The sequence below is a fragment of the Equus quagga genome, chromosome 11, assembly GCF_021613505.1.
Source record: "Equus quagga isolate Etosha38 chromosome 11, UCLA_HA_Equagga_1.0, whole genome shotgun sequence".
Taxonomy (NCBI): domain Eukaryota; kingdom Metazoa; phylum Chordata; class Mammalia; order Perissodactyla; family Equidae; genus Equus; species Equus quagga.
The window spans coordinates 95790469-95807639 of record NC_060277.1 but is presented as its reverse complement, the minus strand read 5'-3'; the positions used below and the strand labels follow the sequence as shown (position 1 = coordinate 95807639).

The window sequence follows — 17171 nt, the reverse complement described above, 5'->3', positions numbered from 1 at the left end:
CCAGCGCCTGTCTCATTATTTGGGGATTTATGTCTCGGTCACCGTGAAGGACGACTGTCCCTGTTTCCATTGGGGTGAGCCTGGCCAGCCCTGAGCCCAGAGGCGGCAGGAGGTGGTGCCGTTCTGCTTGGGGCAGGATGGGGATTTAATTTCAGGGGGATTTGCAAGCAGTGGGGAGCCGCCCTGGGCACATGGTGGCTCTGGGCTATTTTAGGAGGCAAAAGGCTGGCCTCACAGGGGGAAGGGATCACGGTGGACTTGTTCTAGCCATTAGTGATTCTGTCCTTTCAGTGGGAACAGAAAGGACCTGTGATGGACCAGGCAGGCTGACCTGAGGTTAGGGCTTCACCCATCCTCCTGGAACCCAGGGGCCCAGAATTGTGCCGCACACCCTACCCCAGGCCAGACTATGAGCAGAATAGAAGCTGCTGGCTGGGTAGAGGTCTATGGCTCCTTGCCTGAGCTCCTTTCCTACAGGCTTTGCTTCAGCCAGGCCCTTGGTGTTGTTAGTATGAACCATTAGTAGAACCATCTCATATCTTTGTGGCAGAGATTATATTTATTGAGCACTCAGGGAAGGCACCATGGGGCAGGAAAAAGGGCATAGCCTTAAGGCCAGGCTCACCTCGGCTCCTGTTCTGCATGGGCCCCTTCCAAGCTGGTAATGTGGGTTGTGAAGTCCCTTCACTTCTCTGAGCCTCCATGTCCCTGGCTCCAAAACAGGGACCATAACCCCCCATCAGTGATGCCCATCTTATTAATTGGCACATATGACGTCAGGCACTCTGCAGGCAGCCTCTGTGATGTTGTTGTCTATTAATTGCCTCGTTTTACACGTAAGGAAACTGAAGCTCAGAGACGGGGAGTAACTTGCCTAAGCCCCTACAGCCCATTCCGCTTCTCGCACCCAGAGCGAGAGCTGGTTCCTTCCTCGAATCCAGCAAGATGTATTGGTTGCCTTCGCTGTGCCAGGCATGTTCTAGGGCTGGGGATTCATCACAGACAAAACAGAGGAAGAGGAGATAACAGGATGAGACTGGGCAGCAGTGAGAACTGAATGGCCCAACTAGAGACTCAGTGGCTTTATTTAGACTAAGGGTCATTTTCTGGCTGGGGAGAGGGCAATCACCAGGGGCCTGAATCCCTCATTGGACGAGCGGTGGCTGGGCAAGGGTGCACCGGCACCCGCGGTACCTCCAGCCCTCTTACTAGGAAGAGGTTTTCTGTGTTTTCTTCCTCCTCACCCCACTTTTATAGGAAAAAAGTCACGGGGCGCATTGGGATAAGGCCTTTAGGGGCACCATGACACAGAGGAACGGGAACCTGGAGTTTAGAGTCAACCAGGTGGGGTTCAATGCCCACTTTCTAGTCATGTGAACCTGGGCAGGTAAATTAACCTCTCACAGCCTCTCTTTCCTCGTCCGTCTTCAAAGTGCGGAGAGAAGTACCAGCCTTTCAGGGCTGTCGGGAGGATAAATGGATGGATAAAAGTGTGGGAAGGGCCTGGAGTACAGACAGCCCACCACTAATGGCAGTGTTTTGTCTGTGTGCAGGGCTGGCATTTGGGGGCATGTTGTTCCTAGGTATCTAGGTGAAGCCACGTCTTTCTGGTGGTGCTAAGCTGGCACCTGTGGTCCTGCTGAATGATTTCAGCAGGCTCGGCAGACCGGGAGAGCCAGCAAGCCTAAATAGAAGGTCTGATGCTCACAGTTCAAGAAATCGCTCTCTTGGAGACTGGATGGGGAGGCTGAACTCACCAGCATATGACATGAAAATAGACCTGGGGGGTTTCATGGACCCTCAGCTCTATATACAGCTTGCTCAAGAGTACAGAAAACTTAGGGGGTGGGCAGCATTAATAGAGGACAGGGTCGAGGATGGGGGGAGGTGATTCTCCCCCTTGTTCTGTTCTAAGGAGGACATTGAAAGCCTAAATAAATTTAGAGGGATGTGATTGCGATAATAAAACACCTGGAGGCCATTTAGTCAAGAAACTTTTATGAAGTCGCTTCGTTCAGGTCAGTTGGTCACCATACAGGGTATCAGGCAGAAGGGAATGAATACAGGCCCGGAACTATTCTTCTCAGTGCAGTGGGGTGGCCGGGGCAGGGCTTGGAGGAGACAGTTCATTACAGTGTAAGCGCAGTGTTAGGGACCCATACAAGGTGCCCTGGGAGCACGTAGGAGGGGCTTCCTGGCGGAGGTGGCCATGTCAGGGGAAGAATGGTTGAGGGATATGCGTCTCTTTACTGGGAGAAGAGACCTCTTAGGAAGAAGCTGCGGGCCATGTTTAGCTGGCCGTGGAAGGTGAAATGTGCTTTTTCTGCGTTCCCAGGGAGCAGGTCTAGCCCCCGTGCATGGGTACTGCGCGGAAGCAGCTCTCAGCCCCCGGGTTGCTGTGATTTCTATCACTGAGCACTACCCAACAATGGAATGGGCTGTCTCCTGAGGCAGTGAGCTCCCTGTCTCTGGCATGTTCAAGCAGAGGCCAGAGGGTAACATGTCAGGGACGAATTACAAAAGGGACAGGATGACCTCTCAGATCCCTTCCAAGTTGGAGCAACTGCAGTTCTCCACGGACAGACACAGGATGTGGACTGTGACTGAGAGAGGTGTCACTGGATCAAGTTAGAGGACGGGTGTGCTGTGGGACAGCGAGGTACACACGGTGCACCGTGACTGTCGGCCCCACCATGGATTTATTTTTGTTTTGGTAACCGCTTTCTCGAGATATAAGTCACACACCATACAATTCCCCCATTTAAAGTGTATAGTTTGATGTGGATTTACTTTTAGAGTGGAAATGAGTTCATGCATTCATTCAACAACAATTTATCAGGTAGCTATTAAGTGTGCCTCAAGCTTTGTGCTGGTGCTTCGGATCCCTGGGAAATAAGGCCCTGCCCTCATGGGGGAGATGGGTGAGTGTCCACACAAAGCAATGACATCTTGGGAGATGTGCTAAGAGGGAAATTACCAGGGGCTGGGACAAAAAATAATGGGGCTGGGGAAACCGGGCCTGGGGAAATGACATTTGAGCTGAGGCCTGAGTGACAAGGAAACAGCCCTGTGAAGGTCAGAGGAGCATTCCAGGTTAAGGGAAAAGCAGGGGCAAAGGCCTCAAGACAGGTGTCAGTTGGTGGGTGTGAAGACCAGGGAGGCGCGCGGGGAGGCCAGTGGCAGGCCCCGCACCGTGCCTCAGTGGGGCAGGCGCGGCCAGGACTGCTCACAGTGGGGCCTCCTCTCTAGAAGGCTGATCCATGTGAGGCACGAGGTAAGTGAGCAACAGGGCTACATCCTTGGATGTAAGAGCCATTTCTGACCCCTGTCTTTGGGGACAGAAAGTCCTCTGTTTTCTTACCCTGTTACTGTTTCCTCAATAATGGAAAGATGCCAGGGCTCGTGGGACACCACGCTGCCAGCCCCTGCCTCCTGCCCTCCCCTGCTTGGCTTCACGCTCCTGCCTTGTGCACCCACAGTGGGCCAGACCCTGTGCAGTGACTCCCTGGAGGAACAAGAAAGGACCCCAGCCGCACACACCGGTGGCGGTTCCCTGGCAGGCCCCCTGGCTGTCTCCCCTGACCTCCGGAAACAGTTCCTAGGAGCAGTCTGGAGTCTCCCATTTGGTGCTCACTTCCTGAGTGACTAGGCCAGTTATTTAACATCCCAATCTTTTGTTTCCTGGCCTGTAAATCGAATGCCATCCCTCCTGGCACCCTGTAGGTGCTCCATGAATGTCAGCGTCCTCCTTCTCCCTGAGCTTCCCCGCCCCCCCCCCCCCAAAGTGGGACCAGTTGCAGGGGGTGGAGGAGGTCACAGCAGGCCCCTGGGAGGTAGCCACTTTGGGGTCCCTTCCCCGAGCTCTGGGACCCCTCGGGAGCTCACGGGCACTCAGGCCTGCCTGGCCAGGGGTATGGAGGATACTCACCAATGGGCCCAGCCCTTCCGCCGGGCGAGCCCTGGGGTGTCCCCTCGCCTCCCTTCCTGGGGCGCCCTGCCGCGCAGCCCCTCTCCCAGCCACCCGCCCGCGCTCCGCTCGGGGCGGCGCGGCTCCTGGCACCTGCTCCGCGCGGGCCGCCCAGGGGCGGGCTCGGGAGACGCGGTGGCTGCCCCGGGACGCGCGGGCCCGGGACTCACTCGCCGCGCACCTCCGGCAGCCGCGAATCCGGATCGCCCCGGGTGGCCGCGGGCGGCTGGATGCGGCCCCGCTCGAGTCGGGAGCGCCCTTCAGGTAGGCGCGGGCGCCGGCTGTGAGACCGCCCTCCTGGCTCGCCATCGCGGACCGACACACCGCCGCCGGGGCTGAGCACTCGAGGGGGCCGCGCGCGGGTGCGGGGGTGGGTGCCTCTGTAGGGCTGGGGGCAGCGGCCAGGACCCTGCCCCGCCTTGTGTATGGGGAAGGTGGGAGACAAGAACTGTAACAACCGAGGTTAAGTTACTGAGGTTAAGAAACCGAGGTTGGGAGTGGAGACTACAAGAGTGATGGGAAGAAGGACTCGCAGCTCCCGGTAGGGGAAAGCAGGCTGGGGACCGCTGGGCAGAGAGGGTGAGACCTTCACCCTAGGGAGGGGACCATTCTCTGCAGACAGGGGCTTTGCCCAAATAACCCACCTTCTTTTCCTACGGAGTTCAGAGAATCCAAAAAATCAATCCATCCTTATCAGCCCCTGGGATAGAATAGAATGAAAGGGGTGGGGAAGGGGAGATCTCCTATTGTGTTTTTGGGGGTGCAAAGAGCACACTTGCCACTGGGGCCCCTGCACCTCCCTCATGCACAGTCATTGGAGGCCTTCCTGTCCTGCCCCCGCCCCCTTCAAGCAGCCCGCCTCATCTCCAGCAATGGGCAGAGGTTGGCCCTCCTGGCCTGAGGAGGAGGCACAGCTGGCAAACAGTCCCAGGACCTGCCAGCCTCCTCCCTCTGGTCCCCGGGACTCATTCCCCCAGCCCCAACTTGGAAGTGCTGATGAGGCCATCGTGGCAGGGAGTGGGGTTTGGGGGCGCTCCTGCTCAGTCCTATGGGGAGTTGGGCTTGGAGAGCAGGCCGTGGATGAGGCTGAGCTGTGCCAGATTCCGGGCCCTGGTGTGTGTAAAAGAGGGGCGTGGGGGGTGGGGGTGGCACAAGTCAGGTTTCCTAGGCCTTGCCTGGTAGCAGAGGCTAGAAAAGGAGCTAGTGAGGCTAACACCCCACCACCACCACCTTAGAGGAGCTGCTCTGTGTTGCCGCTGTGGACCCTTCAAGGAGAGATGCAGCTTAGATAGCAAGAAGGACGTCCTTCCTGAGGGTGGCTTGAGGGTCTTTTAGGGGAGTCTCACTGCCCAGGAGAGGCAGTCTCTGTCTTTGGGGGTGTCAGGAAGGGAGAAGGCCCTCTGGGATATCCAGCCAATAGGGGGTGAGGACAGAACAGACTGGAGGAGGGGAAGTGTGGGTGACCTCATCTCTGGACCATCGCTCTCCCTCACCTCCCATGCCCTCTCTTGCCCTTCCTTGGAGCTGGAGTGTTGACTTTCAGCACCTCTTAGTCAGCTCACTCCTGAAATCCCCAGCACCCAGCAGTCCCCAGGAGAAGGTGACAGGCTTCCTCTGTCATCACTTTGGATGGGAAGATAGACATGGCTGCCTTAGTTTGCCCAGTGGACCCCCCTCCTGGGGCCCCTGACATCTGGACCAGCTGTTACCCAGTCCCAGGGTCCCTTGCTCTGGCAAAGCAGAGATGTGTGGGCTGGGGGTTGGCACAGCTGGCCCCTCTCAGGCCATCCCACTCCTATAGCTAGGGGGTCTCTGGCTCATCTGGGGAGTCTTGGGTGTGACCCTGGTTGACTCCAGCTCTCTGGGCCCACAGGATGACTGGGATGGGTGCCAGTCTGTGGTGGCCATGCACTGAACTAGGTTGTTCCCCTTCCCCACCCGGCAAAGGGGTCAGCCTTGGGAGAGGGAAGGTGGCAGGGACAAGAGACCAAATGCTCAGTGGTGGCTCCTCGGGGGCATTGACGGGGCAGCCAAGCCCAGTAGGGCTCACACTGTACTGGGACAAGAACAGACGAGGCTTCTCTTCTTCCAGACACCTCTCTGCAGCTGTGTTGGTGGGGAGGGGAGGGATCCCACACTCCTTCTTGTGACCCTGTGAGTGACTGGGATGGGAACTCACCAGGGTCTCCAACCCCGGCCCCTGCATCATAGGATGGGAGAGAACTGACCCTATTCACCTGTCTCTCTTTTTGACTCAGCCTCAGTTTCCTCATTTGTAAGCCTCACAGGGTTGTTATGATGTTGACGGAGGCAATGTTTTACAGTGACCAGAAGGCAACAGCACTCACCATCAGGCAGTTCTTTCTCCATACCCACCCGGCCTTTCTCTCTTGGCGGCGGCGGCGGCGGCGGCAGCGCAGCGGCTGAAAGAAACAAATACAACTTGGCCTCCCCCCACCCCCACCTTACAGGCAGCTGCGCTGTGTTGCTGCAAAGGACCTAAGAGATTAGCCGAGCCCAACCCCCTCTTTAAAGACAGGAAACTGAAGCCCAGAGGGGCAGGGACCGGCCCAAGGTTGGCCAGCCAGCCAGGCTCCCTTGTCAGGGGCAGGGCCCGGGACCCGGCTGGGGGAGGTGGGAGGGTAGATGTTGGCAGATGTGGGAGAAAATACCAGAGTGTAATTGGGCTCATTAAGGGTTTGGTAAGGGAGCCCTTCATGCCTGCCAAAGGCTGGGGACAGGCCTAGAACCTTCATCTCCTGTGAACCCTTTGGCCAAAGTCTTCCCCGAGGACTGCCTTTCCCAGGCTGCAGCTGAAACAACTCTCTGCTCTGTACTAAGTCCCTTTCCATCACTGGATAAGGTAGGCAGAGAATCCTACCGCACTGCAGTGCCGACGACCCCGCTGAGACCCGGGGCCCTGAAGTCCATTCGTCACTGGGGCCCTGCCTGAGAGCTCCCGCCCCGCCCCGCCCCCTCCAGCTCCATATGGATGGACATGCAGACAGACAGGCGGACAGCAACCATGGCCTCCATCAACTCTCCAGCTCTGCTGCGTGCCTGTATTCAAGTGGGTGGGTCCCTCCCGTGGTGCCACCCCTGCCCTCCCTGCTGCAGCCTCAACCCATCTCTCAGGGAAGGTGAGAACAGAGGGAGCTCTAGCCCCTTCCTGTGTAAGTCACAGACAGACACCAGGTACGGGCGTGCTCTTTTTCTCTGCTTTCACCTTTTTTGTCCAGAGTTAAGTGCAGTTCTCCCCATTTCTTCACACGCCTTCCTCTCGGCCTCTCTGGCCTCCACTCTTCCTGCCCAGGTGTGACACTTTCCGGCCTGGCACCCTGGTCTGTCGGGGCTGGGCAGCGGGAGCCCTTCTCTGAATCTGTAACCCCTCACCACTCGGCAGTTCAAAGCAGGGCTTGGCAGCCTCCGGGGAGAGGTGGAACAGGGCCGTGGTGAAGGACTTGGGCTCTGGAGTCAGACAGGTGTAGGTTCAGGTCCGGCCATCGTCCTCTCAAAGCCTGTTCTCTAATCTATGAAGTGGGATAATAAGTTAATAATAGTGCTCACCTCATGGGGTTGTTGTGAAGCTTAAAAGAGAGCCTGTGTGTAAGGCACCTGGCACACGGTAAGCTCTTGATAAATGGGGTTGTAATTATAAAGAAGAGGTGGCCTGGGGCGCTGGATGGTAGAGAGGGAGGCAGGGAAACTTCTAGAAGCAGCTCCTGCACTGTGTTTCTATGTGCTTTGAAGTAAGTGCACTCCCCTGCTCTGGGACTCAATTTCCTCTTCTGTTAAGGAGAGCGTGTGGACCAGGTCCTGTCCAAGGATAGGTCCAGCTCCGGTGAGTCATGCTGGTTGTGAACAGAACCCAGCACAGGGGGTGCTGACCTGCCGATGCTCACGGCAGGGGTTAGACCGACCTGTGTGTGCCCTAAAAATTGCCCACTCCTCCACCTTTCCTGGCTGGGCCGTGGCTTAGCTGGAGTGGTGTGGCTCCTGAGGAGACAGCTGGGAAGCCTGGTCAGGCAGGACAGGCTGCAGCAGGCCCAGCAGCCTGGCTGAGGGCACACAATTAGCCCCAGAATCCAAGCAGGCCCTGTGAGCCCAGGGGCTGTATATCACAGAGGTTTAATCAGTCCTGTGGCAGATATTTGTCTGCTCTCTTGGGCCATGTCCTCAGCCTCCCTGTCATAAATTGAACTGAGATTTCAAAATACCCCTGTCCCCTTGCTGGTGAGGCAGGCAGCTCTCCTTGGTAAAGTCGGGGAAATTTCATTCTCCTGAAGCCTCCCCCCGCTGGCCGGTTAAAACCCCCTCCAACACTCGACCCCTAGTACTTTCTCCCTGCCCCTTCTTCCTTCTGGGAGGGTGGGGAGACTTATAAAGGCAAGAGGATAGCTATAATGCCCTCCATCTAGACGTGAGAGAGCGCAGCATGTTGGTGAGGGGCACCCAGCCCCGTGGAGTGACATTCCAGTGTGCCCTCTGTGGACAGGGCTGTGCCTTGGACCCCATACGTGGAGCCGGGAGCTTGGCATGGCTCGCGGGGGCAGCCTAGTTGCCCCGGGAGTGTGGAGGAGTGGGGTCCACCCGAGCGATTGGTACCAAGTTTCACCTCTTGTCTTCCCGCTAAGATGCTTGCTGCGCCACCTGGAGGTTATCTCTGGTGCTGCAGCCCAGCTACACCACCTGCAGAGCGACGGGCCCGTCACGTCACCATGCACCTCTGACCACACAAAGATCGGACCCACGGTGTACTAGTTTTCTAGGGCTGCCATAACAAAGCACTACAAACCGGGTGGCCTAAACCATAGAAATGTATTGTCTCACAGTTTGGGAGGCTAGAAGTCCAAGATCAGGGTTGAGTCCTTCTGAGGGCCGTGAGGAAGTCTGTCCCAGGCCTCTCCCCCAGCTTCTGGCGGTTCCCTGGCATCTTTTGCAATCCTTGGCTTGTGGAAGCATCACCCCCACCTCTGCATTCATCTTGACATGGTCTTCTCCTTGCGTGCATGCTTGTGTTCAAATTTCCCCCTTTTATAAGAACACAGTCATAGTGCATTAGGGGACCACCCTACTCCGGTAGGGCCTCCTCTTAACCTAACATCAGCAACGACCCTATTTCCAAATAAGAAATCTTGAAATCATAATAACACCTGTATCTTAATAACATCTGCAATGACCCCATTTCCAAATAAGGTCGTATTTCATATTCCGAACTACTAGGGGTTAGGGTTTCAACATATGAATTTTGAGGGAGACACAATTCAACCCACAACACATGTTGAGTCTCAGATGTTCACTGAGTCTCGTTACATGACATGGGCACAATGACACTCACACCATGACATAGCTGCACTGTGACATGCACACAGAGTGAGTGACACAGATTCACCTCAACAAACAATGGGGTAACAGAGACACTCACAGAGACCCAGGTACACATGACAGACATACAGGGTGACAGACAAGGTGACTCTACTCAAAGCTGCAAAACACAGACACACTGCGGATTAGTAACAGCTGCCATTTATGGGACGCTGAGAAGTGTTTTATATGGATCAGCTCATCTAATCCTCCCAGTGAGCTTGTGACTTTGGAACTGTTACTATCACCCCATTTTACAGATATACAGACGAGGGGACTGAAGCTCAGGTCACACAGCCAGGAAGTGGCAGAGCTGGGATTTAAAACCAGGTATGAGTCAATACAGAGTTAGTGCTCTTAACCGCTGTGCCCCTCTGTTCCGTTCACACACAGTCCCCACATGTAATGGCAGACACTTATGTGGGACCATTGCCCACAATAAGGACAAGCAGCTTACTGAGAGCAGGGGGCCGCGTCCAGGGACTGCAGGCAGGGTTCTTGGCTGTGGACTTGAGACATTCATGTTCTCTGTTCAGAGGTGGGCTCCGCCACTGGATGTGTGGCCTTATGAGAATATTACGGCATCACTTCAGTTGACTTGGTCTATTTTGTAAAATGAGCGTGAGCCTGAAGACACAGGAAATGCCCTTTAGGGGGTGTCTTAGTGGGGCCTAGGCTGCCAAAGTGCCGCAGACTGAGGGGCTTAAACGCCAGAAAAGTATTTTCTCACGATTGTGGAGGCTTAAAGTCCCAGATCGAGGTGTCAGCAGGGTTGGTTTCTTCTGAGGCCTCTCTCCTTGGCTTACAGGTGGCCGTCTTCTCCCTGTGTCTTCCCATGGTCTTCCCTCTGGAACTGTCTGTGTCCGAATTTCCTCTTCTTATGACACCAGTCATGTTGGATCAGGGCCCACCCTAATGACGTCACTTAATTACCTCCTTAAAGACCCTCTCTCCAAATCCAATCACATTCTGAGGTACTGGGGGTTAGGACTTCAGCATATGAATTTTGGGGGAACACAGTTCAGCCCATAACAAGAGAGATGGACTTGGTGATGCCTCATTGAGGCCCTAGGCTTGGGGGTCCCGAAGTCTGAGGGAGAGACACAGTCCCTGACCTCAGGAGTTCCGTGTCCTGGTGAGGGGGGACACAGGCCCTGCCCTTGGGAAGTCCCCAGTCTGAAGCAGAGGCAGGAAGCATGCACATAGATTCAAGAAGGAAGTGAAAATGAACACGCTTTAGTCTGAGAAGGGTCATTTGGCTGCCCCAGAATAGACCTGGTTAGAGGCGGAGTCAGGTAGGAAAGTTGCAGAGAAGTGAGCTGGAAAGGAAGGACTGTCTACGGAAGATGAGGGGCTGGAGGGGTGATTCGTGTGCTCTCCGGGGCCTGGGGTGTGTGTGTGTGTGTGAGAGAGAGAGACAGAGAGAGAGAGAGAGAGATGGGGCTGTGTTCAGCAGACCCAGGCAGCAGGGCCCAGGTCTCTGGTGAAAACACCAACTGTTGTCACAGCCTGGGCGGCCAAGACAGCAGGGGGCATCTGGAGCCACATGGGGCAGGGGTGGATGCAGGGCAGGAGTGGGGATGCCTCCACACACTGTCACCGTTTGTGAATGTCACTCAGCCGGGCGCTGGGCATAGGGAGGTTGCATTTCTACAGTCAGCCCTCTGGCCAGCAGCTGCTGCGTCTTCAGCAGGCGCCACAGGCCTGCCAGTCACAGGATTGTCAGCGCTGCTGCAGGGCTGAGAACAGGACTCTGGCTTCCCAGAACGTGACTCCACCAAGCTCGCTGCTGCCTCTCCCTCTGTGCCCACCTGGCTTCCTGGACTCGGGTCTCCCTCCCTGAGCACTTTGCTCTGTGGCCCAGTGTGTAGACATTTCTGACGCTCTTCCGGGAACTCTGCATTCTAATGCTGCTTTGTTTGAAACTGACCCCATTATGTTCCCCTCTGCCACCCTTGCATTGGGGGGTCTCCGAAAGCAGAGGAGTTTCGGCCAGGACACACAGCTCAGGCTTCTCTGGGTCTTGAACCCCTCTTGCTCCTTCCATGTGTTCACAACACGGCCTTTGTTTCCTTGTCTCCTTCTATCTGCTCAGGTATGAAGCGGCCCCTGAGCCCATCTCCCCCAGGTGAGAAGGAGCCCCCCGTATCTGGAGTTGCTGAGTGCCCACCTCGGCCCCCAGAACCACCTAAGCCCAAGCGAGAAAGAAAACGGCCATCGTACACGCTGTGCGACGTCTGCAACATTCAGCTGAACTCGGCCGCCCAGGCCCAGGTGCACTGTGGGGGGCGGGCCCACCAGAGGCGGCTTCGGCAGCTCAGCCTGGGAAAGACCCCCACAGGGCCAGGTCAGTGCGCAGGGGCGCTGCTCCCACAGACTTGGTTCTGGGCCCCTGAGAGAGGCTCTGGGTCTTTGCCTCTCTCTGTGCGGTCTTTGGATATGGGGTTCCCTCAATGGGGTCTCAGGGTCTGAAGTGCCCCAGATGCTGTCAAGTTGTGTGTTTGCATCTGGACAACCCTCTATGGCCTCTCTCAGGGTCTGAGGGTTTTTAGGTTTGAGGTCTCCTCTTGCGGTCATTTTGGGTCTGGGGGCTCTCCTGATGAGGTCTTTTGGGACCAGGACCCCTAAGTAGCATTTCTCCATTCTGGACCCCTGGCAGGAATAGTCTTTCAGACAAGGGCCTCTGCTGCAGGGTATCCAGGCACCCCCTCTGGTCTCTGAAGGCTGGAGTCAGCAAGATGCACGACACTCAGGCTGAGGGATGGTCCGGAGGGTAGGGGGAAGTTCCTCTTCCTTTGGCTGCTGGACTCCTGGCCAGGATTTCTGCCTCTCCCTGGCTGGGGTGACTTTGCAGAGGTTTGGCTGCAAGCGTGGAGGGGGGCCGCTGGCTGCAAGGCAGATTTCTGGAGGAAATGGGTGAATGCATTCGTGAGGGCGATTCCAGCTGACAGGCACATGGGGGCCATGAGCAAAGTGAGGAGGGGCGGGAGGCTGGCTGGCAGGGGAAACAGGTTCAGAACCAGGCGCAGTGTGGGAGGCGGGAAGGGCTGGAACTTCTGCCTGGTTCTTAGGGGGCGGCCACCAGAAACCTACCTTGCAGCCCGGGTTGGTAGCTTTGCCAGAGGGCTACGCTTTGAACTCAGACACCCCCTAGACGTCTGCCTCTTCTTTTGGTGACTACTTGTGGGGCAGCCATTGTGTTCCTGGCACTGTGCTGGGGCCTGGAGACAAATAAATTCCAGTCTCACTCCTCACCACCCTGTCCCCACAAGACTGAGTCTATCTTTTGGGCTGAGACAGACACAGAAAGAACAGATGAGTGTTGTGGGTGCCATGCAGGACATACCCCCAGGGGTACAAAGGAGAAAGGGCAATTATACCTGGGGCAGCACAAAAGGCCTCCTGAAGGAGGGGGGTGCACAGAGCTTTGGAATAGGGGTGAGGGAAGAAGGGACACGGCAGGCAGAGGTCCCTGCATAAGCAAAGCAGGGCATGCTCTGATGGCTGGCACCAGCTCTGCCACCTGAGCACTGGGGCTGGCCCCCAAGGGTGTGACTCTGCATGAGTGTATCTGACTGTGTGGATGTTTCTGGGGGGCAGGGGGTGTGCACGCACACATGTGCGTCTGTGTCTGAGTTCAAAATCACTCATTAATTCATCAAATATTCAGAGACAACCTACTATGTGCAAGCTGCTGTTTTGGGGATTCATATTTTAATTTTTTTCCAGCTTTACTGAAGTATTATTGACATATATGTAAATTCAAGGCGTACAATGTGATGATTAGATACATGTAGATGTTTGAAATAATTACCACAATAAGGTTAGTTACCACCTCCATCCCCTCACGTTTTGTGTGTGTGTGTGGTGATAACAGCTACGATCTACTCTCCTCATAACTTCCAAGTATATAATACAGTATTGCTCCTTATAGTCACCATGCTGGGCAGCACACCCCCAGATCTTATTTATCTCACAGGGGGGAGTTTGTACCCTTTGACCAACATCTCCCCATTTCCCCCATCCCCAAACTCCTGGCAACCACCATCATGAGTTCCATGAGTTCAGCATTCTTTAGATTCTGCATATAAGTAAGAACATATCAGTATTTGTCTGGAATTCGTATTTTGCTGCCTGTCAGGAAAGAGCTGTCTAAAGAACTACATGTGCAGACGAGTTTGCCCGAGATAATAACAGGCCTCGTAGAGGTGGGTACGGAGTGCTTCGAGAAGTCAGAGGGAGAGGTGAACAGACAGAAGTCAGGGAAAGCCTCAGAGAAATGACACTGAGGTTGGATCTTGGTGAGGGAAAGGGAGTCCCAGGCTGGGAGCCAGCTGGAGCGCATGCACAGAGCCCTGAGGCTGTGGTTTCCAGGGGCAGCGGGCAGTGCTGGGCGTTTGGCCTTGTCCCAGAGGTGATGGGTGTCACTGAAGGCTTTTGAGCAGGAGTAGTTAGTGGTTTTAGAGGTCTCCGGCAAGGGGTAAGGGTGAGGCTTGGGGGTACATGAGAAGGAAGGGAGAGGGGTAGAGGAAACAGATTCTGGGGCCTTGTCTGTAGCAGGGCCCGCAGGACTTAGTGACTGATGGGATGTGGGGACCAAGGGGGAGAGGTGCCAAGGATGACTCTAGATTAGGCGATGTTGCGATGGGCAGTTCCGTTATTAGTAAGGGGGCTGCCGAGAGGGAAGCAGGGCTGGAGGAGAGTGTTGGGTGGGGAAGGCCAGTCCTGTGGCCTGAGGATGCATCCCACCCTGTTCCCCCTAACACGGCCTCTTTGGGTACTCCTTCCAGGCAGTGGTCCCCAGGGAACAAGCACTCGCCCCCCCCCAACCATGCCAACGTGGAGAGAGCAGGTGGGGTGTGAGGAGGAAAGACCACAGCACCAGATACCTGTGGCCAGGGACAGGGTGCCCAGAGGGATAAGGACCCCCTTCACCTGGCTTCCCTCTTCCCACAGTCCTCATCCCCAAGTACTGCTTAGGTTTGGGGGATCACCAGGAGACACGATGCCTCGTACTCCTCTCCAGATTATTAAATGGGACCTGGTAAGTCACTGTCCCTCCATTGTCCTTCAGTCCATCCATTGCCTAGCCCTCCAGCCCTGTGCTGGCCCCGTGCAGGATGCCAGGACTCTGCCCTGAGTGTGCTTGGTGCCTACCCTGTGGGCACTCATCATCAGAGAGACAGCCCTGGGGCCAGACCTTTACAACTGCCATGCTGACAGGAGCAAGGGCATTGTGGGAGCATAGCAAGTGGTGGTTGTGCCTGGGGCGAGGAGGAAGTGTCCTCGGATTTCTGGGAACCCTGGAATTCTGGGGCTCCGGATGGAGAACCTGCTGTCCACTGGCCTAGTTATCTCTGAGCCTACTCCAGGCCATGCCCCCCATGGATTTCTCCTGTCTCCCTGGCCCTCTGAGAGCTGGGGGTGGGAGAGGCAGCCCCCAGCATGAGGATGCTAGCAGCTGCCCCTGGGTGGGGGACCTCAGGTGAAGGTCTCTCCCAGCCTATGGTAGGCCTGGCAGAGACCCTTAGGGTGCGGCTGGCTGGGGCAGCCTCCAGCCTCGGAACCAGAGAGCCACCTCTACTTTCAGGAGGCTTGAGGAGAAGCATGAGGAGCGCTTCACTTGCTGCTTTGTTCTTGAGGCCTCGGTCCTGTGGCAGCTCCTGTGGCACCTGGGAGGGTGCTGACGGTGTCGGGGTGGGAGGCCCAGGCAGACACTTGGACGCTCCCTCTCTGGGAGGCCTCCTGGAGCTGTCACTTTGATTAGGGGTCTGTGGGGCTGGCGGTTTGCACAGTGCCTGGCCATCACAGGCAGTGAGGCGGGGACCCGCTCCTGCTCATGCCCTGGAGGCCTTCTGAGGGAGGCAGACGCATGGGTGGCTCTCCCGCTCTGAGCTTCCTCACCAATGCCTGAGCCACACTCAGCCGCCAGCCTGAGAGAGCCTGGAACACCTGGGAGGGGGCACAGGATGGGGACACAGCAGGTACCCCACATTTCCCCATCCCCCTCCTCCAGGCACTTCCCCACCTTTCCCTGCCCATCCTCCACCCCCTCTGTCTCTGTCTCCCACACAGCAGGCCCTTTCCTTCTTCAAGAATGTGTCTTGAGCCAACTTTCACTCCCCCTGCCCCTCCTCCCATTGGGCTGTGGGCACCAAGAACCCCCACCCCCTAAGGCTGAACTCAGTGATCTTACTGACTGTCACACACACACCCTCCTCAATAATTTTCGGTGGTTCTTGAACATCTGCAAAGAGAAAGGTTTGCCAGCTCAACCCTCCTAGCTCCAACCTCTTGTGTGGATGTTGGGCCCGCACAGCACATGGGGGACACCTTGGCAAGGAGCTATGACCTACCCCCAGCACCAAGTTGAGTGCTTGGGAGCTGAACTGTTGGCAAAGCACTTCCACATGCACATGGCCTTCCCTCTTCCCACAGCCATCCCAGGCAGAGATGATGGCATTCAGCCCTCACTTTACTGATTGGGATATTGGAGCTCAGAGACTTTAAGCAACACACCCAAAGCCACACAGCTGGCTCAGATGCCAGCGTGTCTGACTCTAAAGCCTGTTTCACCCCCCACTCCTGCTGCTGAGGAGAACGGCCCACATCAAGAGACACTGAGCCTTAATGTTTGTGGAGTGGGGAGGAGGGATGGCCCAGAGAAGGCAGCCTGGCTCCCAGGACACATGATTCCACAAATGCTTAGGGCCCTGGCCTCTCCTCTCCCTGTGCCTTGGTGTCCTCAACTGAAAAATAGGGAGATGCCAGCCATGGCCTGCTCTGCCTAGGCTGGCTGGGGAGGGGGTAGGGAGCCTCCTAAAGTCAACTGATCCCCCCTGTCTTTTGGCAGGACTGACCCAGCCATCCAGTTCAGCCTCCCACCCCCACTGTCCCCCCATCCACAGCAACATGACACCAGAGTGGAGAGAAGGGGATTTCAGAAATGACTTAAGCCCTGGCTTACTGAAATGGCCAAAGACGCCTTGCGTGGGGAGTGCAGGGTAGACACTAAGGGGGACAGGAAAACAGAGATGCAGTCAGAGTATAATGGATTTCAGGGCAAAGAGGCTGCAGCTGCACCAGACAGACGTCCCTATGCCTTTGGGGGCGGGGAGGGATCAGAGTGGCAATGGAGGCTGTCCCCTGCCCTGCACCCTCAGACCTCCCCTAGCTCTGCTTCTAATCAGTCCCCCCATCTCCTCTCCAAGTCTTTGACTGCAGAAGCCTGTTCTGAGCCCCAGAGATCAAAGACTTTGAGCTCAGGTCACACCTGGGTCACCGGCTTGATGAGCTCCTCACCCCCACTCCCCACAGATGGATTAATTTCAGTCTCATCAGGAGGCCCGAAAGCCCTCCAGCCTGTCCCCCTATCACTTCAGAATCTCCCTGGGTTGCTGGGTCCTTCTCAGTGCCCCCCAGCCCATCCTGAAGCCTTTGGGTGCATGTTTCAGAGAAACTGTGCTCCCGCAAGAGCACTGAGAAGTTTTTGAAATCTAACCAGTGCCTCCTGCTGCTGTTCTCCTTAAGTGGCAGATGATGGGACTGCTTCTCGCTCTCCCTGGACAGCCATCACATCCCCCTCCCCCAAGTGCGAACCTGACCATCAGCATCTCCCCCGAGGGACCACCAGGAAAGGCAAGGCCTTCTGGGTGGAGAATTAGGGGGCTTAGCTCAGATCCCTGCCCCCACGGAAGACAAAGATTCTGTCTGTGTCTGGGTGGGTTAATTAGCTCTGGGCTTGAGTTCCCTTCCTCTCCCCACCCCAGCAAGTCCTTCCTCCTAGAGCCTCTTCTTAACAAACCTGTTTTCAGGAGCTGCTGCTGCCAACCCCCCCCTC

At 56.3% G+C, this 17171-nt stretch overlaps 1 protein-coding gene across 1 annotated transcript in view; it reads left to right on the top strand.

Moving 5' to 3' along the window:
- Positions 1–4199: 4199 nt before the first annotated feature.
- The window catches only part of ZNF385C (zinc finger protein 385C), a 34571-nt gene continuing 21599 nt past the window's right edge, over positions 4200–17171 (top strand). The window contains exons 1-2 of the mRNA XM_046676205.1: positions 4200–4231; positions 11427–11678. Coding sequence (XP_046532161.1) covers positions 11429–11678 — 250 coding nt within the window. The 5' untranslated portion in view covers positions 4200–4231; positions 11427–11428. The remainder of the gene's footprint in view (positions 4232–11426; positions 11679–17171) is intronic.